Source organism: Zonotrichia albicollis, chromosome 2, assembly GCF_047830755.1.
Source record: "Zonotrichia albicollis isolate bZonAlb1 chromosome 2, bZonAlb1.hap1, whole genome shotgun sequence".
Taxonomy (NCBI): domain Eukaryota; kingdom Metazoa; phylum Chordata; class Aves; order Passeriformes; family Passerellidae; genus Zonotrichia; species Zonotrichia albicollis.
In genome coordinates, this window is record NC_133820.1 from 111825531 (window position 1) to 111853246 (window position 27716).

At 39.3% G+C, this 27716-nt stretch overlaps 1 protein-coding gene across 1 annotated transcript; it reads left to right on the plus strand.

Moving 5' to 3' along the window:
- The first annotated feature begins 899 nt into the window (after nt 1–899).
- Nucleotides 900–27432, plus strand: CIP2A (cellular inhibitor of PP2A). The gene is made up of 20 exons (XM_026795501.2): nt 900–1782; nt 2771–2918; nt 4514–4626; nt 6508–6602; nt 7232–7328; nt 8264–8386; nt 8538–8680; nt 9433–9508; nt 10578–10805; nt 11269–11428; nt 12274–12415; nt 13203–13302; nt 14162–14280; nt 16732–16924; nt 19144–19218; nt 19302–19412; nt 20127–20323; nt 24092–24174; nt 24670–24809; nt 25852–27432. The coding sequence occupies exons 1-20, from the start codon at nt 1618–1620 to the stop codon at nt 26020–26022; spliced, it is 2679 nt and encodes an 892-aa protein (XP_026651302.2). The 5' UTR covers nt 900–1617; the 3' UTR covers nt 26023–27432.
- The last annotated feature ends 284 nt before the right edge of the window (nt 27433–27716 follow it).

Below are 27716 nucleotides of genomic sequence, written 5' to 3' on the forward strand. Positions count from 1 at the left end.
TAGACTATTAACTAGCCCTAGAAATGCCAAGAAATACTAAAAGATATGTCCAAAACTTCATTAACTAAAAAGAATGTAGTCATCCATGAAAAATGTACTATGGGACATAAATAGGGACATAGGCAGAGCCCTTGCTCTGTAGAAGCACATAACTAATGTGTCTCTTCACATGCAGAATCCTGCAGCCTGTCTCACAGCTGGTTATCACAGGTAGCAGACTGAGGAGCTGTTGTGCTGAGACACCCCACCTCCAGCAGCACAGTCCTCAACAAAGCACAGAACTGCAGTTTTTCAGAAATGACAGTCTCAGCAGTCCCCCAGGTGCTCACTCAGTCACACGGATGTTCAGCCTTGGGAAAAGGCCAAGCGACAAGGAATCCCAGCCTGTGCCTCATGGTGCCTACTGAGTGACTCTGACGGCTGAACAGAGGACAAGGGCCCGGCCGTGGTGCCTTTCAGGTGGCACTTGTCAGCGAGCTTTGGACTCAGACTTACACCACCAGTCCTGGTGGCTGCAGCTCCTGGGGCAGAATCCAGGACTGAGGGTGACTTCAGGCCCACACTCCAGTCACTTCCCCAGCATTCCCTTGCAGCAGTCATGTGAAAGGGGACACAAGAAGGATCAAGGACTTAAAAGAGTTAAATGAGACAATGACATTTACCTTACATTCACATTGCTCGCCTGCCCTTTACGGCAATGTTTGTCCTATTAACGGCATAGGAAAATACAGAGGCCGATACAGACGTTCCTACACATATTTGCAGGCCTAATATGACAGAAAACAATCAGTGCACGGGTTGAGAAAATATGTTCAAAAGCTTCACACAGCAGCATCTACCTGCCGACATCTGAAGGGTGGGTGGGTGTTTGCCCATGTCGGGGGGTTGAGTAGTGGGGGCGCGGAACCTCTTGTACACTCGAACTTCGAGCACATCGTGTAAGAAGAACATAGTCCAAGAAGGGCACGATCCCGCCGTCCCGGGGCACTCCAGCTGCAAGAAGTACGAGGGAATGATTCCCGTTGCAGCGCAGGGAGCGGGCGCTGTGCCCGGAGCGGCCTGCGGGGGTCGCTGTGTGAGGGGGACGAGCGGCCGGGTCGCGGGGCCCCGGGTTCGGTCCCCGCCATCGCCAGGACGCTGCTAAAACTTCCCCCTCCCGCCTGTGGTTCCCTGGCCTCTCTCGCGGGAGGGGGAGGCTGGCTTCTGGCCAGGCTTAAGCCCTCCCGAATAGGAGAGGAAAGGACCATGGGTACTAGAAAGACAGCAGGAAGGCGAGGCAGGGCTGCGGGCGCCAGGTGGGAAGCGACGGCGGCTTCAATCGGAGGCAGCCCCCCAGGCTGGGCGGCTGGAAGACTCAGCTCCCCCCGACCACGCAGAGCTCCGCTTAGGAAAAGCATCCCTCTGGATCGCCCCAACGGCACATGAGCCCTAAAGCCGCTATCACCGGTCCAAGCGCCCACATTCCCGGGACCCCCGGCTCCTCCCCCGGCTCTCGCCGCCTGCCCCAAGCCGTGGCTGCTGCCCGCCCCTGCCTCCCTTAAGCAAGATGGCGACGGCGGCGACGTCTCCCGTGCTGCCGCGCGGCGCCCGCTCGCGCTCAATGGTCGCTGCGTCACGATGGCGGCGGCGGCGGGAAATGCGAGTGAGGGTCGGGTGGAGAGTCTGAGGGGCCGGGCCGCCATGGACCCCCCGAGCTGCATGAAAGCCCTGCTCCTCGCAGCCACGGAGTACCGCGCCGCCAGGACAGCGTATAATGCCGCGCTCCTGCAGCGCAGCTTGGAGGTGGGAGCGGCGCCCGTGCCGGGGCGTGGGGGCTGCTGTGGTATCTGTTGTTATAACGTCTTTTGGTGTGTTTGTGTGTTTATAGAGGTGTGTTGTGAGTCTATATGCACCCAGGGCAAGCAGATAGTGTGGGTTACAGGGGACTTAATTTTTTATTTATCCCTTAAATTCTGGCCCGCATGAATCGTTTTACAGCTTAAAAAATAGCGTGTGAATGACGAATTGGTTTTGCATCTGGAATTTTCCGTGCTACGTATTTAGACGTGTTTTTACTAAGGAGGTGGACCAGTTAATTTCCCTGATCTTCAGGTACAGCTTTGTGTACAACTTATGTGGTGGCCTTTGAATTAATCTCCAAGTTACTTTTTCAAGTACAGATTTATTTTAATTGCTATTTATTTTAATTTATTTTAATTGCTTTAATTGTTTATGTGAGAGTTAGTATTTCACTTTGCTTTCTTCCCTATATCCCTTGTAAGGAGATACGGAGGGAATACACAAAAGCAACATTATGTGTCTCCCATATACAAAATATAAATCGTGTCTAACTGTATTGGTGTACAGGTATATAATTTTTGGCCTCTTCTTTTGAAGGGTTCCGCTACCTCAGGTTCCATTTTTTCATTCCAGCCACAGAGTCCTCCCAAACCAGCCCTGAGTGCCCCTGCAGATCCTCCCTGCGGAGTGCCACCTCTGGGTCCCTGTCCAGGCCTCTGGAAGGCAGGCTGATTGCAACGTGGTTATTCTTTCAAAATAAATAAACTTGGTACTTTCCAAGCATAAAGGAATGAAAAACAGTTTTTTTCCATTTCTGCCTCTTCTTTTCCCCCCAGCACACATGAACATAAATGTCTCAATACAATGACACTTAACATTCTCCGTTTGTCAAGTAGGACAAAATCTATTTCATGCAACTCTGTGCTTCGACTTTTGTGTCAATTACATTGTTGCAGTTGAGTAAGTAAGGTTTTTCTCCTTTCAACTCCAGGTTATCTCCGGACTGAAGCTTACTCGTTTTTTTGCTTCAAACCAGATTCTACCAAGTGAATGTCTCAGTTGCCTTGTAGAGCTCCTGGAGGACACTAATATAAATCCTTCTCTGGTCTTGTCTGTGGTTACTTTGCTATCACAGCTAGGTAAGGTTTGCATCTGAACTTTTTATCTTTTGTCCGGACAAGGGAAAATAAGACAGATGCTTATCTGTGATTGTGGGTGATTAATGTCTTGGAAGAAGCATTGCAGCGAGAAGGAGATTTGAAGTCATCCCTCTTAATGACAATGATCATGCTGAGAATTTATCCACTGGGTGGAATGAGAAATTATTCTCTTGTCCTTTATTTTTGGAACTGGAAGCGACTGCTTTTTTAATCAAGTGAGAAATGTGGCTAGGGTGTGCAAGGATAGGGAGAAGTGGTGTCACATCCTCTGTTGTAATAACAATCAGTAGGGACTCAGTTTCCTCATGCAGAAGAAGCCAATTCTTTATTCTCATAGCTATTTTTACACAGTTTTCACAGACCTTGGGTTCAACTCTGGTTGGCTAGTAGTTTTCTTGCTCCTTAATTTGTTGGTTAGAAGGTGCTTGTGTGTCTGTAGGTGTTAAGAATCTCCATCTACAGGTGTTTACATATATCTTTGGTGGATTCTCATGGGACAAATCTATTGTTTATGCAGGTGCCACTTATGTTTCTCTCTAATAATAGCTTGTAATGCAAACAAATTCTCTTAGGATTTCTTCACATGGGAACTTAAAAGCTACTGCTAGCTTTAGCTAGAGTAGCAGGGCCTAAGCCATATTTTATAAGACCTTTATTTTATAACATCTTTTACCTGTCTGCAACAATCCTCAACTGTCATCACCTCAGGTTACCTCTTCCACTGGAGTGTTTGCTGGCAGTGTGGGCTCTCCAATAGCCTGGCCTATGTGCATCAAGCTTCCCAACAGCAAAGAGGTTCTACTGCCTTTTGCTTGTGTATTGAAATGCCTTTTTTGTGGTTTTTTTTTTCCCTTCTATTTCATGGTAATGGGACTTCATTATCCAGGGAGCTCTGTGCTCAGAGCACAGCCTACATATACAGGGAAAAATTATTCCATCATTGCTTAGTTTCTCATCGTATATGAGTAGTTATTGAAGAGCTGAGTTCTTTATGACGCTCCTTTGTTTATCTTCTCTGATTCATGGAGTTTAAGCCTCCCTGAGCTTCCTTTTATGCTTTTGGAACAATTACTGTGAAATTATATTTGTTATAGGGTTCTGGAAAATTTTAAGAATTAAGTCCTCTTCCAAATGATCTATTGCTCTACTTGTTTTGCTACAACTCTTTGAAGATTGCCTAAGCAGAACTTCTTTCAGCTTCTATTTATTTATTTAACTAATGGTAGATAACCCTATCAGGTTATCAGTTTGAGTCTACCTTTCTACCATAGCGTGAGGCAAGAAATTGAGCTCATTAAGATCTAAGCCTTTGAAGTGCAGGTTTCAAGATCTCAAGAAACTTGGTAGGTAGGAGGTAGACTATTCTTTAAATGTCCAACCATCTTAAGGAAATTGATTAGTGTTATAATTAACTGTATGCCCAAAGGTGAGGTAGAGAGGCAAGAGTGTAGGAGCTGTCATTTGTTTGTAATTACCTTTAAAACATGGGTGAAGAACTGCTCAAAAACATTGGCTTTTGCTTCAACTGGTAGCTAATAGGACAGTTTCTTTTGCTAATAATTCCCAAATTCCAGCTTCAGACACAGAGACTAGAGAAGCTCTCCAGGACACCTACAATCTGACCAGCGTGCTGGCAGGAGTGGTTCATCGAAGCTCTACTAATCTGAGTGACCCAGTCTTAGTACAGGTAAAGGAACTACAGCTTCATCATGTTTGGCTACTGTTGCACAATGAACATTATACTTTATGCATATAATAACCCTTCAAAAGCTCTGTTGGAAATAATGTGTCAAGGGAAAGTTGATCTTAGCTGTGTACCTTATTTGCTGTATGAGGTGTGACAGGAATTTTACAATTTATAGAGTTCTTTGTACTCTCTTTACTCTTACTGGGCTTTTCACCTGCTTTAAAGAGCCCCTAAAAAATCCCACAAAGCAAAAATAACAACCAACCAAAAAAATGCTGCTTTTTAAAAATTATTTCAAGAAGTCATTGTTGAGAGCTCAGAAGATTGATTTCCGGTTGAGGTATTTGGCTGTTTCTCCTGACAAAAGCCATTTCATAACACAAGCCTGGAGATCATTTTGTCTAAGCAGTACTTTGACAGGTAACTGTGAAGGAGTGAAAGGAAAGTTGTGCCTGCCTGTTTTCATGAGAGGTTGGCAGAGCATGTGTGGCCTCCTTTTTTCTGGTCAGTGCTATCTGCCAGTGAATGCCAGGCACTGTACTAATCAAAGCTTAAGTGAATGTCTGACTATCAGTTTGAACTCACTAATTTTAACCTGTCCTTAAAGTTTGCCTTATTTTTTTCAAATATGCACAGGTTTTCCTCTAAGCTTTCAGCAAGTACTTGCTGTTTGCCTGTTATCTCTTTCTGAAAAGCAGAAAATTAATTTACTGGTAGTGCTGTGGCTCTTGTGTGGAAAATAAGTCAGGCATCCAGTAAAGATCTCTATTCCTGTGATTTGTGTATTTCTCAAAGCACTGGGAGTACCACAAGATCTAGGGATCCAAGTGACTCACCAGTCAATAGGAGAGATTTTGCAGTCACCAGATAGATCCAATCTTAAGACCTTGAAGCTCTTAGATATCTAAATGTTGAGGTTTTGTTTCGATGGCTAACCTCTGGTGTGATTTTTGTCATGTTTGAGTGTATTGACTTCGGTTATGTGCCAGAAGAGTGCTGTAGAAGGAGTTTGCTACCCTTAGATCAGTCGGCAGTCTTTAGAGCAAACCTGTTTTCCTGTAGACATCCTTTCTACAAGAGCTTGAAAGTGCTTTTTTTGGATTTTGATGAGACTTCTAGACCTTTCAATAGGACAAAGCCTGGTTATCACTGACAGAATGGAGAACTTGCTGGTAAGGCAAAGGTGGAGAATTGAATGTGATGCCTTGAGAGGCTGACCTGAAACAGAGACTAGACAGAGCTAAAAAATAAAGAAGGTATTTATTAAAAGGCCTTAAAAGGATACACCTTGGGCAGTACAATAGCCTGGTCAGGACTACACCCAAGATGGACCCAAAATGGTCACAATGTTTCACACTTTTATAAGTTTTGGTCTATTTTCATACTGGGGTTAATTGTGCAATTACAGCTTCAGGTTATGAAGTCCCATCCTCCATGTTTGCTCTCTTCAGTTCACTGCTCCTTATGCTCTTTGGGCCTGAAGCTGGTAACATTTGTCCTTGGGTCCCAAGCTGGAAAAGGATTGTTTTGTCTATCTACCCTGAGAAGAGAACTTACTAACACTTAGTATAAGACTCAGAGTGACACACTAAAGCAGTATACAGAATCTGAAAAATATGAAAGCTAAAACTTAAGGCATCAAATGGGCTGAAAAGGTAACTCCTCTGTCAAAATAAAATCTTAATAATATTTTTGGGGTTTTACATCAGTATGTTAGGACATTACAATGTGCTTGCAGCAGCTTATGTAATTGTTACGTTAATGTTAGAGTCTGAAAATTAATTGTGTTGTTTTGATATTTGTCCTTTCAGTTTCATCTTTTGTAACATTTCTCCTGAGATGGTATAGGACAAGCATGTGAACAGCTTTCTGTTTCCTCAGGGTATTCAGTTGCTGCAGAGACTAACCTACAACGTTCCCATCTTTTGTGCTGGTGCCAACATCGATGGATTAATTTTGTTTCTAATGCATCATGTGTAAGTGTGTACTCAGTGTCTTTTCTTATGGGAAACAGCAAGCTAAGTTTCTGAACTTTCTGAAGACTATTAGAGTACTGTACTAACCTGGTCTCCAGAGTGAGCTGGGCTCTGAAGTTATCACTTTTCTTTGAAAACCAAGTACTTTTTGCAGATTGTCAAATGTAGTGATTGTGGAACTTTGAGTGATGGAATATTAATTGGCCTCAGCCCACCTTCACACCTGTGGGAGCAGGGAGCTTATAAAGAGAAAAGCCAGGAGGAAATTCATGCTTGTCACTAGGACCAGACCTGTTAGATTAATAAAAACTTTATTCAAGTGCTCTTGTAAGAAATCTAATGAAACTTATAAGTATATGTAATAAACAACCTCTGATAGCAGTGATCTCTGATACTTTGGGTTTTTTTCAGATCTACTCAGTTAAAAGCTGCCCACACTGCATGGATTACAGTTTGAATTTTCCTTTGCATGGTGAAATGGTGTCTCATTAAAAAACAAGCTCTTGTCAAGACACAAAACAAAATATAAGCCCCCCAACCATCCAGCTCTCCCTACCCCCACCCTACAATTTCTTGTAATTAAATTCAGGATGTTTCAATGAAAACATCTTTTCGGCTTTTCTTTTAAGTCAATCCACTGAAGATGAGTTAACAATACCGTGTTTGGGACTCCTGGCAAACCTCTGTCGGCACAACTTGTCTGTTCAAAGTCAGATAAAATCTTTGGTAAGAGCTTTGCTTTTGTGTCACGATTCTCCAGCTTAAGGATAAGAGTTAATTGATTCTACTAGGTACCTTAGTACTTCTTTAACACTTTCAGCACTTTAACACTTTCTGCTTATTCTGCCGAAGGGCAGTTGTTTCTCCCATGCTGGAGGAAATAACAAGCAGAACAGGACGTTGGGTATCCTCTTTCCTTTGGTACATTGCTGTGTAGTTGCCCTGGCTTGTATTATGTGTTTGGTTTTTGCAACTGTTCTCTGCAGCTGAAAAGTGAATTGAAAATGTGATCATTCTTCCATAGAAAAAACTAAATGTCATTAAAACATAAAGATTATAGGTGGATTTTTGATAAGCAAAAAGGAGATTTGCTTTTCAAAAGATAAATCAGTAAAATAGCACTGATCTTCGTGTCAGGGTCCTTGAACCCTCAAATACATATACATATCTGAACTGCTAGGTTCCTCTATGTTCATAAATCAGTGCAAATATTTTAATTTTTAGTTCAGAAAGAGAAATTAATCTACATAAAAGCAAATGTTCTCTTTACCTTGGAAGAGGCAGGGGGCAAAAAAAAGGGAGAAACTATTGTCAGATCTGATCATTAATCAGAGAAGGGCTATGAGTCAATTTTCAGTGATTATTTTCTCTTATGGGCTTTAGCAAAATGACTTTCTCATCTTTCCTTAAAATAATGATGCAATTTCTTCCTTCCTTGGTTCTCTGTTGTTTTGGGGTGTTTTTTCTCATTTTTCCTTATACAGGTTGGAAAGAGAACATTAACATCAATGTCAGCAGAACAATGAAATAGCTTTCCCAGAGAACTGTTACCATACCAACATTTTTTGTATTATTCATTATTTGTATGGCTTATGTATAAATATGTCAAACCTGTAAATTTGATGGGTTTGTAATATCTTTGTTTTTCCTTTTTGCTGTAGAATAATGTGAAGAGTTTCTATCGTACCTTAATAAGTTTCTTGGCCCACAGCAGTTTGACTATGGTTGTGTTTGCGCTTTCGGTGTTATCAAGCCTTACCCTAAATGAAGAAGTAGGAGAAAAAGTAAGTGTGTCTTTGAAGTTGTTTCTATTCTTAAGTTGTAGATAAAACCAATTGTCACACTGCCCAAATAAAATATGAATTCCAGATACTTTTAATGAGCAAGACCCCCAGCAAAGTATGTGCCTATACGTAACTTTCTTCTTCTTTCCAGCTCTTTCACGCTCGAAATATCCATCAGACATTTCAGTTAATATTCAATATTGTTGTAAATGGAGATACTCTAACAAGGAAATATTCTGTTGATTTACTCATGGATCTTATGAAGAACCCCAAAGTTGCAGATTATCTTACCAGGTATGCCTGCATTTCCTAAAAGTATTTTTCCTAAGCTGTAGTTCAGTTTCTTTGGTGCATGCTATTTGAATTCTAAACCAAACACTAGGGGGAAAAAAAATCCCAAGATGCTTTTTGAATGTTGCTAGTTGATTATAATTATAACTGCTATATCTGAACCTAAAGGGTTGCTGGGTTACTAGTTTGACACAGAATTGTGACTTAAAAACTGTTTTTTTCATTGTCACTGAAGGAACATTGAATACTCTGTTCTGTAATGTTTGTAATGCTTTGTCTGGACAGTGTTGGTAGTCAGACAACAAGATGAGTAGCTATCCTGCCTTTTACAGTGTTATACAATCTTGAAGTGGAATAGTATAGTTGAAGTTACAAGAAGTAATAATTTTATTGGTGAGGGGTGATAGAGTGGTTCTGTGGAGAGCTTAACTAGTAGTTTTGCAAATTTTCCACTAGCAGAATTTAGGTGCTGATTATTAATCTAAATCAAGCAGTAAACATAGCTGAAAAATCATAGCTTATTTTAAGGAATTTGCTTTCATTCTTAGTGATAAATAACTTGAAATATTTTAATGCTTGTGCTTTTAAATTATTAAAAATTTAAATAGAAATTATATTATCAAAACCATCACCGTACTTGAAGTGTTTGGGGATAAGAAGGAGAACAGGGCACTTTCATTCATCACTTGGTGTAAATGTCTAAATGTGCTGAAATTTCGGTTTTATAATGTTTTTCTTCTCTATGCATGCTATAGGTACAAGCACTTCACCTCTTGCCTTGGTCAAGTATTAGATCTTCTTCATGGAAGGGATCCTGATTCATCATCTAAGGTATTTATACTTTTTCTGTTAAAGGCTGAGGCTACATTCCTAAACTAGTTTCTCTTCTGTTATTATAAATAGGTTCCTTGTGTACAAGGGCTGGTCATGAAATACACTGTCTTCAGGACTCTTAAATGACCTAGAGAATTCACCAGGTTTATATTTTCTAGTTATTCAAAAGGCTGTCAGGTTGAATTTGTAATGTTGGGGTTTTGCCAGATTGTGTGTCTGCTTTCAGGCAACAGATGTAAAGGCAAAAAGCCAACATAAACACCTTTTGTGCTTTAGCTATTAGAAATTTTGGCATCTACCAGGAATGCAGTATATCCCACTTTGCTCTCTAAACCTTGAATTAATACTACTCAGACTTCAGCTGGTGATCAGGGAACCCTGATGCTAATCCCAAATGTGTAGGAATAAGTGTTCTTGCCTTAGCTGAACAAACAGATGCCTGTTTAAGCAGTGGACTGTTACATTCAGCTTTGTGTCACTACCACCTTATGTAAATGAAACATTGGCTATCTGTCACTAAAGGCTAAAATATGAAATGTGAAAATGTTGGGGCTAAACATATCTGTGAAACAAATCTGGAGCTTTTTTCTATGAATGTGTTACGCGTCCTAGTTAATAATAAATGCTACTATTTCTCTCTGTGTGGTTTTGCTGCTGTTTATTTATTTCAGAGAGGCATGTTGACATGGAAATTTCCAGGGTGGTTTTCTCTTTGTGCATGCTCAGAGAATGGATGTGCATCCATTCCTGTCTCAGAATGTTTTTCTCTTTGACGGCTTTCTTCATGCTGAGTGTATACATGTTTGTACTTTTACTGTATCACAAGCCAGCAGTCATGTCAGAAGAATGCAATACACTGAATACTGTCACAAACCCTCACCAGTCCAGTGAACTGTTTCTGCTGCTGACTTGGCTTTAAAGAAAGGAAATTATTCCTCAAAAAACTCAAGTGCTAAAAGAAGTTGCGTAGAACTTGTGTATCTCTTTAGACTTGTGTTATGGGAGCTGCAGTTTCTGAATAAGTTCTTGATTTAAAAGTATTTGAACTCTTCTTCACTTCACACAGATCTTAGAGCTGCTGCTTGCCTTCTGCTCTGTGCTAGAACTGCGTCACACCCTGCGGCAGGCGATACTGGAACCAGCTGGCTTGCCAGTCTCTGCAAACACCAGACTTGGGACTGGCTCAAAGAGTTTTGAACCATCTGTTGCATTGGTGCACTTGTCAAACCAACCATTGGAAGGCTCTGAAGACTGTTCAGGGCTAGCATTGCAACTACTCAAAGAGATTTTTGAGGTACCAAGACTGATAACTGAGTTTAAAGAGCTTCTTAGTAGCTCTTATTTTTAAGTTATTTTTAAGCAACTGTTATAGTTTGACTTGAAAAATAGCACATACAAAAATACCTGTAATAAAGTTCATTGTATAATAGTTATGTTGGAAGAAACATACTTCATAAAACAACTGTTCTTTTAAAGACACGCAGTATTTTAGAAAGATGTCTGTGTTGTAAATGGAAGACAAGGCAGTTTATGAAGTCATGAGGTAGGTAGAACACTATCAGAGTTCCTTCCTAGGACTTGCAGAAATGTTTCCCTGTAAACTGCCTCCTCCAGTATGATACTGGTCAGCCATCTTACACCTGAAATAGCAAGAGGCTGGGAAAGCAGGAACACGGACTGCTGCAGGAAGGGCTAGAGTAAGCTTGGCTTCCTTGTGTTGTACTTTTCAATATTGACATAAAATGTCTTTACTACAGGATGTTACCAACAATAAGAATGGTAAATCAGCTGAACACTTTATGGATCTTTTGCTGCCTGTTCTTCTTGATCATCTTCAGATGCCAGAACAGATTGTGGATGAGCTATTAGTGAAGAAAAAGTGTGAAAGAATGGTCAAGGCTATTAATGTCCTCACAAATATCCTTTTAATGTGCTTCTTGGCAACTGATTTATTATTCCTCCACCATGATGTGCTCTAAGATATTAAAAGGCATGTTCACCTTGGGTCACTTTAATAGCTTCTAATGACAATATCTGCCCTAATTTTACTTAGGAGTGTCATCTTGCAAGATCTAAAGTAGTTTCTAATTGCTGTGAAATTATTTTGTAATACAGTGGTGCAGGATAAAATGTTGTGGCTATTCAACAGAACAGAAGCCATTTGCAGATCAAAAACAAAGATGAGTGTTTTCCATTGAAATTGTGGGGAAATTTGGGCAGCCATCTTCTTGATCCATATAGTATTGTTGCCTAGCTATGACAAGTGCAACTCCCAGCCAAATATGATACAAACTTAGATAAGAGAAACTACAAAAAATAATATGGAATTATACAGTTTTACACTCCCCACTGAGTCCTTAGTGTCCACAGTAAGTTTAGTAAGGGGGACATGACTGCAGGGTGTAGTCTTGCATTTAAGCTGAGTTCTGTAGAGAAGTCTGTGCTAGCTCACTTCTAGGTAACTGAGTCTTGTATTAGGGACTACCTGGTCCCTGCCTTTTGTTGACTATGCTTCTTTATGCCACCCATGTTATTAAGGTTTGCCTTCACTGTCTGTTTCCAATAAGTGTATGTATTAACTGAAAAGTGAAACATATTTGATTTGTTAGGCATGAATTAATTGCTTTATGTTGTTGGGTATTACAAGCTCTTGTGCTTTGATGCCCTAGCTTTTTTGCCCTAGCCTTATTATTATATAATATTGCCTTTTGGTGCCAATACCTAGGCATAGGTATATTGAATTTATTCTTAACTCTGCCTACTGCTCTGCAGAGATGACACACTGAAAATGCATGTCTCGAAGGTGCTGACTGCCAGCCAATGCACATGTCTGATAGAACACCAGTTTCCTTATTGTGGGATTGATACTGGCTTTGGGACAAAATTGGTGGACTCTAAAATGTGGTGAGCACACATATTTATCTAAAATCCAATTAGACATGACTAGAGTGAGAGTTGTGATATTGTTGCAATGGAAAGAATATAGTAGTTGAAAGTACCATTTAAATCAATATTGGTATTAAATTAAACTTGGTATTTTGTGGACTAAAAAGTAATCTTGCTGGTCAGTTTATTCAGATAATGTTTTTGGCATAAGCTGGAGATCCCCTTATGTGGAATAATGACCTTAAACCTCATGCAGTAGTTCAGGCTGATCCAAGTGAAAGCCTACTACAACTGCTCATGGCATGTGATTTCTCATTTTGATTTATGCAATCAGAGTTCCAAAATTGGCTATGGGGGGCAACAATTTTCAATTGTTGCACTGAAAATTAAATGCACATTTCTTTCAGCTCAATGTTGTTATAGCTAAAAGTCAATATAGCTATAAATTAGCTATAACTTATAGCTTAGCTATAGCTATAACTTATAGCCAGTTTCACTGGCCAAAACCCAGTGAAATTTAATTGGACCTATAATTAAACCCTCCTCACTTTCAACTGGAATTGGTGTTTTTGGTCTTCACTGTTGCCGTCCTTGACATGCTGGAGAAGCTCAGGCACATGTCCAGGGAACTCAGTATGATCTCTTTGGTTCCAGCATCATTGCCTTGCTAGATATATTTATTTTCTTTGTGAAGGTATTTATTAGGGTTTTTTTTAAATTGCCTGGACTTGTCAGTGCTAATTTGACATATCTCACCTTTTTTTTTTTTCCACCCAATTTGCTTTTCTACTTGGATGTTTAAAAGCAAACTTGCTACTGATATTATTTTGAAAACACTTGATCTTATGAGCAGATTGCAGCAGGATGTACCTGATATGAAGGTCAGCTTCTACAAAATGTTACAGGTACGATTTTAAAATGTTTTATGAAATGTATCTGTGAAATAAAGCATCACTGCACTACAGTAGTTTTAGTTATAAATGTTTTGCATGGTTGTCTCTGAAGTGGTAAATCTTCTAGGAAAGTACAGTCCCTTATGCACAATTCCTAAAGGTTGTGTCACTATTCTTCTAAAATAACTTCTAAAGTAGTTTGCTTTTACTCTCATCATTTGTTTTGGTAATGCATATGAAATCATATTTTAGCTGCTTGGTAAGAATGATCCTTTTGAGGCTGCATTATGACTGTAGTTTAAAGGTAGCAAACTAGACAACAATTACCACAGTGATACAATCATTTTTGGGTTTGGTTACTATTAAATATGTACATCTAATTTGGAGCTTTGCATGGCCAAAAGAGTTTCTGGTCAGATGATACCTTAATTTATTACTTTATAGATGGAAAAGCAGTCCAGAGAGTCAAACACTTCTTGCTTCTAGAATGGGAATTGTGTAATTTAATGGGTAACATGAGTTTTACAGTCCACAATTAATCCTTATAACTTCTGCTAGTGACCTTTTATGTTGAGTGTCAAGCACTTGAAAACTTGCAGGAATTAACTAGCTTCTTTACCTGTTGAGTTGCCTTTAATGTAAAATGTGATTTCAAGTACTCAGAAGTATAGACTACTTTTAAAATCACATGTCTTCTGTGGACTTCAGGCTCAGAAACTTAGAAGGGCAACCTTCAAGAAGGTAACTTAAGTTTTGTATAAAGCATTTCTGTGTTCATGGGCCTTGTGATGTTTTGGTAGTTTGTGTTTTGTGGGTTTTTTGTTGTTGTTGTCTGCTGTGTCTTGTTTTGACCAAATAAATTTATTTTTAGGATCAGCGCTTGATTACACCTTTGACATTTGCTTTAACATCAGACCATGGAGAGCGGGTCCAAGTGGGGCTTAAAATACTGTTTGAGGTTGCACCCTTACCGGATTTTCCTGCCATAGCGTAAGCATTTTTGTGATACTGTGGTTACATTTGACATTTTTATGAGTTTAGTGATATTCATGCTTTTTGGAGTACTGTTTTCAGCTTATCAGACACAGAAACTTTAGAAAAATTGTCTTGTTTCTGCTTTATGTGCGCTTACAAGACCACAGTGATCCTGCAGAGGCCAGAGGAAGCCATCGCAATGCTGATGGTGTTCATTTGATGTCAGATCCTAGAGAGCAGAGGAGCAATTGGCTCCTGTCCCTGTGCTCATCTCTCTGAAATCTGTGCTTGGAACTTAGGGTTCATCTGACTATCAGATTTCTCTCTAATGAACTCTGTCAGATGTGTCATTCTTCAGTTCATAAAGCTTTGCTCACCCTTTTGCAGTATCTTCCCAGAAAGAACAGATTAGGCTAAGACACAGGCAGATGGCAGTTCAGGTAGTATTTTAATAAGGTGGTTTAAACAATGGAAAAATTATTGAGAAACTCTGGTGAAGTCCTTATTTCCAGAGATGCAATAAAATGCACAAAAAATATTTCAAATTGTATCACAACCTGGCATTGAACCTGACAGATATCAAGGTAGCAAGAAAGACATCAGCAGCAAAAGCCAGACGTGAAAATGTGTGCCTTTCTGCTGAGTGAAACTGGGGACCTGTTGACAAAGGACGTGGAAAAAGTTGACATACTGAATGCCTTGTTTGGTCTTCACTGATAAGGATTCCCAAAGGCAGAGCAATGGGAAAGCCTAGAGGAAGCAAGACGTACTCTGGGAGGCACAGGGTCAGCATATTGGACATCTAAACTAACTGAGCATACAGAAGTCCAGAAGATCTGACAGGATGGGCCCTTGAGTGCTTAGGGAGTTGCCTGTTGTCATTCCAAGGCCGCTCCAGAATGCCTTGGAAAATTCATGGTGACTGGGACAGGTTCCTGAAGACTAGAAGAAAACAAATGTAACTTCTGCCTTCAAGAATAGCAAAGATGATCAGTAGCACCCTGAACTGCACTTGAAGAGTCCTGATGAGAGGGCAAAGGAGGGCATTCCCCTCTGCTCTGCTGTGGTGAGGCCACACCTGTAGTGTTGTGTCTAGGCCTGGGCTCTCCAGTGCAAGAGAGATACAGACATCCTAGAGTGAGTCTAGTGAGGAGTTTGAGGGATGAGCATGTATTACACAAGGTGAGACTGCAAGAGCTGAGCTTGCTTACTTTGGGGAAGACTTGCGGGCTTCTTACCAGTGTGTTGAAATGGCTGATAGAAAGGAACAAAAGAGACAGAGCCAGGCTTCTCAGTGGTATCCACTGACAGGATAGATGTAGGACAAACTGAAATATAAGACAGAACCTTTTAGGTTTCTTTAAATATCAGAAAAGAGACCCAATTACTGTAAAATTTCAAACTGGAAAATGTTGCCCAAAGAAGTTGTGGAGTCTTCATCCTTTGAGAGAGCCAAAATTACAAGGCATAGTCCTGGGCAACCTGATAAGAGCAGGAGAGTTGAACTAGGTGGTGTGCAGATGGGTCTCTTTCAATTATTCCATAATTATATGGGTTTGTGGATATAAGAAATATTTTTATCGTAGCCAGTAATGAATAGTCTGGCTGAAAGAAGAAGGATCTATAAAATCAAATATGTCTGGAATTGTACAATGGAACAGCCAAATAACATGTCTATAAATGCAAGTTAAAAATAAGCTATGCTTGCTTAGGAAGCAATTGAGACAGCACTTCAGTGAAGAGGCTGGGATAGCTTAGTAATTAAGGAATTTATCAAGAGCAAAAATTTTATAACTGGTGCCTCTAGAATCAGCTCTTGATTTATCATTCTTGTTTGAAACATGTTATTGGTACCTGCTTTGAAAATACCAGCCACAAATTACATACAGATGCCTGAATATAGGTGGTTTTTTTCTAAGCTTTTGAGTTCTCTTCCCTATACAAATTTAAACAGATTGCACTTCTATCTGCATACTTTAATTTTGGTTAAAACTTACTAAATCAAATGTGTTGTATGCAATACAGTATTGTAAAATAGAATGGCAGACAAAGAAAAACTGAGGTTTATTGGTTGCACTCTGCCTTTTCTTGATTTAATCTTATTTTTATGCCCAATAAAAATTCTTACTAATGCTTTCTTCATCTTCTTTGATACAAACAGTGGCCCAGTTAATTTGAATAATAACAGGTGAAATAACCTGTTTCTCAGATGCATAGGAGATATGATCTGTTGCTCAAAAATAGCTGAGTACTATACCCTTTATGATGAGATTCTGCATTTGTCTTTAAAAGTTAGCCATGATACATTTTTTCCCCTTTTTTCTGTACCTCTGGCCAGTTTGAGCACATGCCCAACACACATCTTTGTAAGGTGTGGTAATGCAAATGTGGCTGTACATCTCATCTTCAGTCCTTGCAATGCTATTTGTGGCAGGTTGTGTCATTAATAGCCTCATGTTTATACAGGCTGGGTGAAAGCATTGTAGCAAATAATGCCTACAGACAGCAAGAAATGCAGCACAGAGCAAAGAGAATCCAAATGCAGGCACCTCTGACCAGCACTACTTCAGTGAGGTGTTCTTCATCCTATCCTTCAAGTAATGACTCCAAAGCTTCAAATATTGAGGAATTAATACAAAAACTTCATTCTGGACTGGAGGTTAGTAGAATTTACATACCCCTGTGAAACATTTGACACTTTTTTTACTGGAAGGGATGGAAATGAAAATCCAAGTGTCAGACTACTGTATGTGGAACAGTTAAGTTTGGTTTAGATTCCTATCTGTTCGGAATGGGCTCCTTTTACTGAGCTCCTGACCAGAATTCAGAGATGCTATATTGAGCTACACCTGAAGGTAGGGTTCCTTTCTGAGGGCCCTCTCCAGAGGGTGTGCCCACAGTCATCTTAGCTGTCAGATGCAGAGGCAGGAGCCAGGTACAGTCCAACTGCTCAGACTTGCAGGGGCACATACAAGGAACCTCCTCCCTCTGCTTCCTAAGAAATAGCCTGTTATAGAGTAGACATGCTGTGCTACTTTAGAAAAGTGTGGTGCATCTCTCGTGTGCCTAAACATGCATACTGACATTCTCCTTTTGTTGGCTGTAGCTGACCCTAGCATTTGCAGCTCAGCTTTTCTGGCCTTCTTGGAAAGGTACTCTTATTATTTCAGAAGGCAGGTGTTACTTCCCTCTGCAGAAGCTTGCATTGTGAATGAAAAACCCAACCAGGAACCACATACCACGTGCTGCTTTGTGGGGCATCCTGGCAGACACTGAATATATCTCCTCTTTCCCTTTTCTGTTCAAAGCAAGTTAGCTGCATTGTAGCTGCTTTAGACTGAGAGATGGATTGTTGATTCTATTTTCTTTTGGCTTAAAAGAACAGTATGCAAATTGGAGAAAGAAATTGAAAGTTTGTTGGTAACAGCTTGATATCTGTATGAGTGGTATTGCCTCCAGCCTTAGCTTTGCAACTCTTATCTCTTTGTTGTAACTGATAGAAGTGGAACTGAGAGAGGTACCTTTAGGTAGCAGAGAGCTACCATCTCACAGAGATGTTAGAATAACAGTGAAAAAGGTCAGGTGAGTCTTCCTTGGCTTACTTTTTACTCTGCCACTGGATGCTCCCATTGATCGTTCTTTTCAGGACTGTATGACAGTCTGTGGGTGCATTGCTGTGTTCATGTTAATGTAAATCAAAGCAAGCACAGGTGCCTACACAGCACTAATGCAGCAGCTTCACAGTAATGTGACAGATTGTAAACCTGCTTCAATGTTTTTTTAGGGTGAAAGTTGTTTATGAATTGTTGAGTTATTCTTTTCCTAGACCTTCTAATTAGTAATTCAAAAGCAATGTACACATTCACTCTAAAATATCCAGTACTTGAGCTCTGTGTATTGTGTGAAGCTCAAATGCTTGTAAAAACATAATTGAGAAAACACTTTTCATAGTATCACCGTTCAGAGAGAACAAAGGGAATTTCATTCTTAGAGCTTTTCTTGGAGTCATTTCTATCTCCTTTAGATATTTTAAGTTTGCAATTAGGAAAATAAACTACTTGTTTCATACTTTAGGGACAGAAAAATGAGCTGAGAACTGGAGCTGCACAGGGTCTCCTGTTAATTTGCAAAAAGCATTCATACATAGTGGTTCAGGATGCTGCAGGCTTTTCTGTAGGTGTTCAGTGTATGAACAGCTGGCGTAGTTTGCACTTGGTTGTGCATCAGCATCTGTGAACAGCTGCTCAGAATGGGTGTTATAGCAGCACTGCCTAAGAGAAAATACCCTGAAATCTAAGTAGCATTTTCACTTGACTCAGGCATATACTTTAATAAACACTTAGGTCTTCTTGTGCCATCCATGGTGCATTTCCTCTAGAAAGTCACTGGATTAACAGAGTAGGCTCTCTAGGTCCTCAATAGTATCCTTTCCAGTATCCTAGAAAAACTTTCCTGGGCCTTTTCTCCTAATATGTATGTTGAGAAAGCAGCAGAATATAAACAAGGAGTTTTAACCGTATGCATTTTGTGCTGTTAATCTTAGGGCAGATTATTTTAGGTGTCCTATGAGGGGTAATCTTTCAGCAAAGATTGAACCAAGGGGAATGATTTTAGAATGGTGATTTTATTTTTTTATAGTTCTGGACTGATAGAGTTCTGCAGATGAATCCTATTAAGCCTAACCAGTTCAATTGCTCACAAACTTTCCTCGAGGGTGAGGTGGATGTCTTTGAGTAGATAGCCTCAGACACAAAAATGTGAATTCAAAAAGTCTAGTGGCAGGGGGAGTTCACAAAACTACTGGGCTCTTTAGTGGCGCATTACCTGTGTAAGTAAATTGAAATTTCCAGTATCAGTAATTGGAAAACGTTTCCACAGATGAAGGAGCCCTTGGCTGATGTGAGGGTATCTGACATAATGGATGTCTACGAGCAGAAGCTGTTGGCATTAGCAGTGAGTACAGCCTAATGTGCATGGGGATGCTTCAGTTGGTGCTTTCAGAAAATGTTAATGAGAAATGTTCTCTCTGTATGCAGTCTAAAGAAACGAGGCTGCAGGATCTGCTGGAAGTAAAGGCAGTAGCTCTGGCTCAAGCTGAGAGACTGATGGCTCAGTACCGGTGTCAGAGAGCCCAGGCTGAGTCTGAGGTTAGTAGAGGAACTTCAGGGTGGGACTGAGTAATGATTATCTGTGATCACATGTGAAAACTATACTGCTTACCTGTAAGCTGTGCTTGCAAGTTAAGGCAGTCCTAAATTTCATCATGAAAATCCAGTTTTCCTCCAGCCTGTTCTTTGGCACAGTTTTCTTTAATGTCATTTCCCTTACAGGACGTCAACAAAACCACCCTACTCTGCTTGTTATAATTTGCTAGCCATTAGTGATAATTCAGCAATATTAAAAAGTAATAAACCCACTTACTAGAATTCTTTATTGAATTTGCTGGTATATAAAGAGCTGTTTGCTGTTTGTGCCTTTGATTCACTGGTCAGAGATGAACTTTCAAATCAAGCTTGCTTTTGTGGGGTCTGTATTTGGGCTGCACATTGAAAAGTGAGAATAATTTCTGTTCTTTAAAGATTGCATTAAAGATTGTGCTAGTGGATACTAAATCCACAGCTTTTACTTTGTTCTTCCCTCTTCCCTCAGATTGTCTATAAATGGAGCTAAAGGAATTTAGTGAACCAATTAATTTGTAGTTAATATTAGGTGAGGGAATTTATTCTCTTAATGTAGATGGTGACATTTTGGTGTTAGATCTATGGCCTCAAACATGCCTAATACAGCTGGAGAAACAGAACTCCCTTTAATGTATGTGACTTTTTTTCTCTTTTTATTTGGGGGTGTCTTTCCACTCAAAGGCAAGAACTCTTGCTGCAATGCTGAAGGATGCAGAACGAAAAAATGAAGAGCTTAACGATTTGTTGAAGGCTCAACAGGTAGAATATGAAAGAGCACAGACTGATATTGAGCAGCTCTTTCAGCACAACAGGAAGTTGCAGGCAGTTGCTGAAGAACATGAAAGACTAAAAAAATCCACTCTTGATCTCCTTCAGAGGTAAGGCATATAGGATATCTAAACAAATATTTAATTTGAAAAGAGTTCTGATGTCCTTTACTGTGCTAGGCACATTAGAAGAGCAACCTTACATGCTGTGTCATGTTCTTAAATGGAAAGGTCATTATTCTTTCTTCTGTATGCTTGTCAATAAGGTCTTTCAGGAACTCAAATTATGTTACATTTACATACCTAAATTTATTGATGTATTAACATTCAGCTTTCATTGGAATGAGAACTGAATTGTAGGTGCTGAAAGTTCAGTTCAGGAAATAGCACAAGCTTTGTATAAAAAGAGAGCGTTGTTCTCTAAGACACAGAACTAACAATGCTTAATTTCTGTTAGCATTATACCATGCTTTCCATATCTCTCTTTGATCTTACAAGCTGTCTTGATGACATGCTTGCAAGAGTTCTGGAGAAACAGCCAATATCAGTGTGTTTGCATAATGTAGGGCTTGGTGGTGTTGGTCAAGTCTCTACCAAATTTGACTTAAATTAGGTAAAAATGAGGCATGGAGGAAGGAGATACAATGTATGTCCTGAATTATTTATAAGCATTATTTCTTTGGGATCTTAAGTTAAAAAGAATATGTGAGACATGCAAAGAACATTAAGATAAAAAATATTTGGAATTAGAACGTGCTTTGGAAGAATAAAGGCTTAAGAGAGCTTTGACTTCTCAACTCATGAGCTGACACTAGGTGTCAGCAAGGCAAAGAAACTGATAACACTGAGATCAAGTTTCTTGTTTAATAACGGGAGCAAGCATTATTAGACCATTTTGAAAACATATTGCTGCCAATAAAGGAGTCATTGAGGGAGGAAAATGTGTAAGACTTTTTTCCATTACTAGATTTCTTGAATAAGTGTCCAGTATGGTCACTGTGGAAGTGCCTCCATTTTTGCTTGAATCGTAGGCAGTCACACACTTTGTGAACATGTATTGTCTAATTCATGGGAAATAAATCAGCCTCTGTCTAGGATCTAACAGTTTTAAATTCTCCACACTAGGAACAAAACTTTCTAATCCTTACAATGTGTTTCTAAAGCAAAAGCTTACTTTTTAAAACAACCTTCTTACTTTATATATGCTGTTGCTTGAAAGCAATGAATTAACTGACACCAGGGGATAGAATTTGCCTTTTAGTAGGAAGGTAGGAAAATGCTCTTTGCTTAGAGCATGAAATCTGCCTCATAAGCCTGTATTAATTACACACTGCATTGTCTTCAGTATGTTCAGTTTTTAGTATCACAAGAGAAGATTATAGAAGATCATAGGATCCCTTAAAAGATGACTGACATACCCAAACTGTTATAGATTAGCTCTTTGCAAATTTCGAAGGCATTTATAGTTTTGTCAATCCCTAAAAGTTTTCTGCTGGAAGGAGATTGCTTCCTGATCATTAATACTTCAGGATATGTAAGAGATCCTCTCATGCTTGGCTGGTTTGTTTGTTTATCTGTTTTCTTCTTCCAAGTCAAACATTGGAACAGGCCTCCCAGGGAAGCGGCTGAGTCATCATCCCTGGGGCATCTAAAAGATATGTAGATGGGGCATTGAGGGACATGGTTTAGTGGTGGACTTGGCAGTGCTGGATTAATGATCTGAAGGGTCTTTTCTAACCTAAATGATTCTACGATTCTAGGTATGTTGATTTAAAAACAACAAACCCAAAACGTGTAACACACTAACAGCCAGCTGTCACCAAAAAACACTCAGCTGAGCACCCCCCTTCCAAAAAACACCTTGCTTGTCACTTGAGTAGGATGATCGCATTGATTACATCAAATATTTTTATTTGGCAAACTATTAAAGTAAAAGCTCTCTTCAAAAGCAATTACATTTCATTTGTAGGTATGAAACAACTGAAAAGCAATATAAAGATCTACAGATTACATACAATTCACTAAATAAACAAGTGGAAGCAATGATGAAACTAAATGAATCACTCAAGCAGCAGATCAGTTTGGTCTTTTTAAAGCAAGTGAAGCAGTAAAACTAAATAGCACTTTAGTCTCAGTTTTTCAACTGTGCTTTAAGTAACATCTCAGAAGTGAAGTTAGCCAAAGATGCTTCAGGGTTGGTTTATACATTTATTTTTGATGAGAATCTGTAGGTACTGACTTAGGTTTATTTTATTTGCTCCTTAATTGGTTGGAGCAATTGGTGAGGGAATATTGACAGACTTCAGCAATAGTATGAGGAGAAAGATGATGACCCAATTCTTAGGTGCCCTTGGGAGAGCATGGAGGTGTTATTTTGGTTGTCGTTTAATTCTTAAGTGCTTTTATCATGCAAAAATTTCCTTCTAGTTTCTTTTAGCCTGTATGTTTTCTCTTAATATTGTCAAGTTGGAAAAAAAAAAAAAAAACCAAAAAACAGAACAACCAACCCTACTAAATGAACACATTTGAAAGTTACCCTAGAAGTCATGATGGGTGGTATTCTGCCTCTGGTATAAAACATCTTTTTCAACTATAAAACTAGTATTACCTATGTCTTCTTGAAGAGTAATTGTAATTTTTCATTTTTGATGGCTTAAGATAGAGGTCTGCTGTACTTTTCACCAATGTAACTAAGGGAATATAGGCTCTTGACAGATTTTATTTAATACATAGTTTTCAGAAGATGTATTTAAAATATTTTTATAGGCAGGCCTTGTATTCAGTTGAGAAATAAAATGCTGTTGGGAAAGTTCACTTCACCTTTCCAGGCTCTTGCCTTGTCAGTAATCAGAGCAGTCCAAATCACTGCCTTGAGTTCAGATTCAGATGGAAAATTTTCATACTGATACATTAGTTTGCACTGAGCAAATTTGGCTACTTACATCGAATGGTGCAATATGCAGCTCAGGGTAACTGAGGAGGCACTCTGATGAAAGCTGACCCTTGTTAATGCCAGGCTGGAGGAGCAGTTTATTATATAGATATTCTTGAACTGCCACAGAAATGGAGACACAGGAAATATATGTCCCTCCCTCTTGCTAGAGGCTGCAGCTTAGAAACTGGTAGATAGGAAGTGGATAAACAAGTGAACAAAAGTGCCAGCAGATGCCATCTAGGCAAGGCAAGTGGCAAGTAGAATATGCCTTAGAAATTAGTCTGGCTGGTAATGGAAAAGGTAGATTAGCTTCAGAGTGCTCCTGTCAGAGCTGTACTGCTGGTAGATGCCAGTACCTCTGGATTAATGAGTGGGGAAACGGAGGATTACCCAAACTAGTGAGAACTGAGGCAGGCATGTACAAAAGCTTTGTCACTGTCTTATGGCACGGTCACTTTTGAGTGTTGTGTGACAATCCAGGAGATGTTCAGAATGGTATTTTTTGTGTGTAGATACAGGGATAATACCTGAAACAGGTGTTACTAATTGCATTGTCTCTTCAGGAGCATAGTAAGAGCTAAAACCCCAGCATCCTTAATCACTAATGGCAGGGAATTTTTACTTGCATTGAATGCCAGTTTTAGTTCTGCCACAGTATTTTGAATTATTTGTGGCTGTGATCAAAGGCATCAGTTTCTGGCCTTTGCACTCCCAGTATCAGCCTTTTCAGTAGCTCCTACCATGATCAGAGAAGGGCAGTGACTGGATCATGGTGGCAGGAAGGAAATAAGATCTATCTCTGCTCACACCATGTACATTCATAGGATGGATGAAGCTCTTGACAGTAACAGGAAATAATACAAAAATCATTTTAGTTTCTTAGGGCAGAGAAATGGTGGCATATCTCATTTTAATCATTAAAATTTATTTCTCTGCACTTTTAGGAATGCTGCACAGTTAGTAGAAAGTGAACATCGCAGAAATGAATTACAGCAACAGCTGCAGGAGAGAGATGGCACAATAGCAAGTAAGTCACCTACCTAAAGGTCACTGAAGCTAGAGAAATAACTGTATTAACTAGATATTGTTATTATAGGCTCTAGATAAGCTGCTGTATCTTAATGAGCAACTTGTAAACCTTAAAAGTTGGGCACAGATACATAATTTAATAGTTGAATGAAACAAATACAAATTGTAATCTTTTAGAAAGGATGCATGAAGTTGATTTCCCAGACTTGACTGAATCTCTGCATCTTGTGTCCCTTCAGGATCTTCTTGCAACATGTCCATTAAAACTATTTTCTGTATGAAATGCAAATTAGAAGAGCTTAATTTAACTCTCTGCAAATGACTGGAAGCAACCTCTAAAATTCATCAGTAGGTGGCACTACTCAGCAATTCAATTAGCAGCCATGTTGAGTCTAAAAAAAAATTAATAAAAAAGCCCCTCGTTTCCCTGGCCAATGCAGTATCTGTTTTCTAAGTTTGATACCTGATCTTCTAATTTGTTCATTCTCTTAAGCCTTGCAACAGAATATAAACGTTTTGGAAGAAAAAATAAAAACTCAGCAGAAAGAAAAAACAGATATGGAACAAACTATTGATATTCTTAGAAAGGAATTAAGTGAAACACAGCAAGCAAGGGAAGAACTGAGTGTCAAGGTAAGGATTACTTGTGCCTGCATTCCCGAGACTGGAGTTTTAGGTATCTGTTTAATTGATAGAGTTGGTAAATCAGTACTTTGGTAGCTAAGTACCTAAAGACCCTAGAGTAGCTGATGCAATAGTGCACAAGAACAAGTTCTCTCAACTTCAATTGCGTACCTCTTGTGTTTTAAGTCAGGATCAAGTTCTAATGAGACTCTGTGTGGCATGGCATGTAAGTACATAGTGTTGTTGGGAAGGGAAAAAAACCCACCAAGCCTGTGGCATAAGGTTAAATAACAAAATGTAACGAATTCCTCTCCAGTAGTTTTGACTTCTGTAAATGTAGGTCAGCTTGCTCTCCCTCCCTTTCTCACATTGAATTAAGGTACATATGTATGCACCAAAATGCACCTGGGGTTCTTTTGATCATTGAAATTCTAGTAAAAAACCATTTTTATCTCCAAGAAAGGGTGTCCTTTTTTCAAAAGAGAAATTACTTTGGCTGTACCAAGTCAGCAAGATAAAGTTAACAGAAAAAAAACAAAGGAAAAAAACCCACAAACTAATGCCCCAAGCTTCAGTGCAGCCTTACTTGACTGCAAGTAAGACTCCCTCTAAAATCACAAAGCAGAGATTCATTTTACATGCAAACTGATCAGCAAATGCAAAGTGTGCAGTCTGACTATCAAATTTACTGTGTTTTCATTTCGTGGAAGCAAAAGCTTAATCTCTTCAGGCAATGTTATCCAGTATATAGCAAATATTTCTTTTGTTCTCAGTAAATATTTACTGTTGTGGTGCTTGAAATGAAATGTAGATGGTAGCACAATGATAACGAAGGATTTGGTGCTTTCCCATGGTATCCAGCATTTTGCAGTGTTGCAGTAGCTGTAATCATTCATGAGCACCAGCTGAGGGAGATTTCTGAAACAAGCTTGTCATTTTAAAACTGCTTTTTAAGTACTTAAGTTCACCACCAGGCCACTCAGCTTTCACTGTATTATGTGCTTTTCCATTGGTAATACAGGAAGCTATAATATTTTGTTTGTTTCTGCAGGCATCTTCTCTGGAAGTTCAAAAATCCCAGTTAGAAGGATGCTTGGCAGAAAAAGAAGCGCTCATAAATCTGCAGAAGGAAAAACTGGACATACACGCCAGCGTGATTGCAGCAATTCACAGACTAAGTGATGGCAAGCAAAGTGTAGAAACAGTGAACCTCAGTTTGTAGGGCTCTGTTTCCTGTGCTTTACAAACTCTGTTAAGTGAGCTCAATTATGGGGGTAACTGCCAGCTTTGTACACAGCACATGCAGTTTGGTTGCCTTTTTGCATAATGCAGTTATTGCTTAGAAAGCTCAGCAACAAAAAAAATGTTAACAGTGCTGCTGAATTAAGGGGTTTTGTTGGAGTTTTGCAAAGTCAGTTTGGAAAGTAACTGTCAGTGTAATGGGTTAAAAACTTTTAGTGTCAAAGTAAATTTGCTGACGTGGGTGCTTTCCCTTTAAATGTTTTGGTCATGAGGAAGGGGTAAGTGAATGTTGGGAAGGTTTTGTTGTTTGGGTTTTTTTCCTCCTTTTCTACCAGAAAGTGCTTGAGTGAACAAATTCTAGTAGGGAATGCCAAGCATGTTAATAACTAAATTGATAAATGCCAGTTTGACTTTGTCAAATGGTGGAATGGGAGGGAGAAGACATCAAGCTGCTCACCAGAGTAAGGTGGCAATAAGATACATGTCTGCAGAAAATGGTAAATTAATCTTTAGCATTTATGTGACAGAATCCAGAGTATATCAATATTGATTTTTTTCCTCCCCACCGGAAAAATATATTGTTTCAGTATGCTATTCTAAGCCAAGTGTAGCTGAACTCTGGGTTGCATAGAAAATAAATGCACAAACACATCAAGATATTTTGACAGCATTTCTGTGTTCTTTTGTGTTAGTGTTTTTCCAAATGGTAATGAATAGTGGCTAATGGAACTACCAAATAAATTGGTATCTGTTTAAAATTTTATTTTAAAAAGATATGTTACTCTTTACTGTAAAAAAAAAAATCCTGGAGATTTTTATACTTCATTCATGCAAAGAAATACCTATGTAAGGGATTTTGCTGTTAGGCATCATGATATTACCAGTTCTGTAATCAAAATAGATCTTTAATAAAGTTCCCAGTGCTGTTTTCATATTCATGTTATGTCCCTTATCCACCACACTACTGGACTTTTTTTCCCTTTCCCCACAGGCTCTCTCATTTAGTGCAGGGAGTAGCTGGCACCAGCACAAAAAATAGCTCCACAAGAGTCAATTTTTAATTATCTGAGTCATGTCAGGTTGTCAATTGCATGTTCTACAAGCAGAGACTTTTGTGCTGTCTTAGTTCCGAGTACCTTAACATCTCAATATAGGGGGCTTCCAGTACTTCTTATCTGAAAGTAGCTGCCTTTTAGTCTACATTATGTGGAGAAAGTTTTCCATTTAACATGTGATTCTGGATGGCTTTGTACGTTATTTCATTCATGCCTAAAAATATCCTTAAATGTATATTTATTTTTCTGTACTATGTGTTTTCTGTGCTGTCTATTTCACTTTTGGTGTACTTACTGGGAATAATGACACAATAAAGGGTTTGGAGTTGATGCTCTTCAATTCATCACCTGTTGTGTGTTGTCTTCATTTTAGCTCTCCTCTTTAGTCTAGATTCTGCATCCTTTGATCTTTTTCTATTTCCCTGCTAGTGGTTTGTTTTAGGCTTTCATTTTCCCCTTACTCTCCATCTCTTCACCTCTCTTTCACCACTCATTCCAACTGACAGTGCCTACCATTTGCTTTTCCCTGGTGAAATCTCTTTTATTGAAATTAGGAAGCCTCCTTTGTGTGCTGTTTGGATCTATAGTAGTAGAGTCTTTTCCACCTCTGCAATAAAAC

Coding starts and splice junctions, on each gene's coding strand:
- CIP2A (XM_026795501.2), top strand. CDS start 1,618: ATGGCGGCGGCGGCGGGAAATGCGAGTGAGGGTCGGGTGGAGAGTCTG. Junction 8,387..8,537: donor ATGAAGAAGTAGGAGAAAAA/GTAAGTGTGTCT, acceptor TCTTCTTTCCAG/CTCTTTCACGCTCGAAATAT. Junction 19,413..20,126: donor GAGCCCAGGCTGAGTCTGAG/GTTAGTAGAGGA, acceptor TTCCACTCAAAG/GCAAGAACTCTTGCTGCAAT.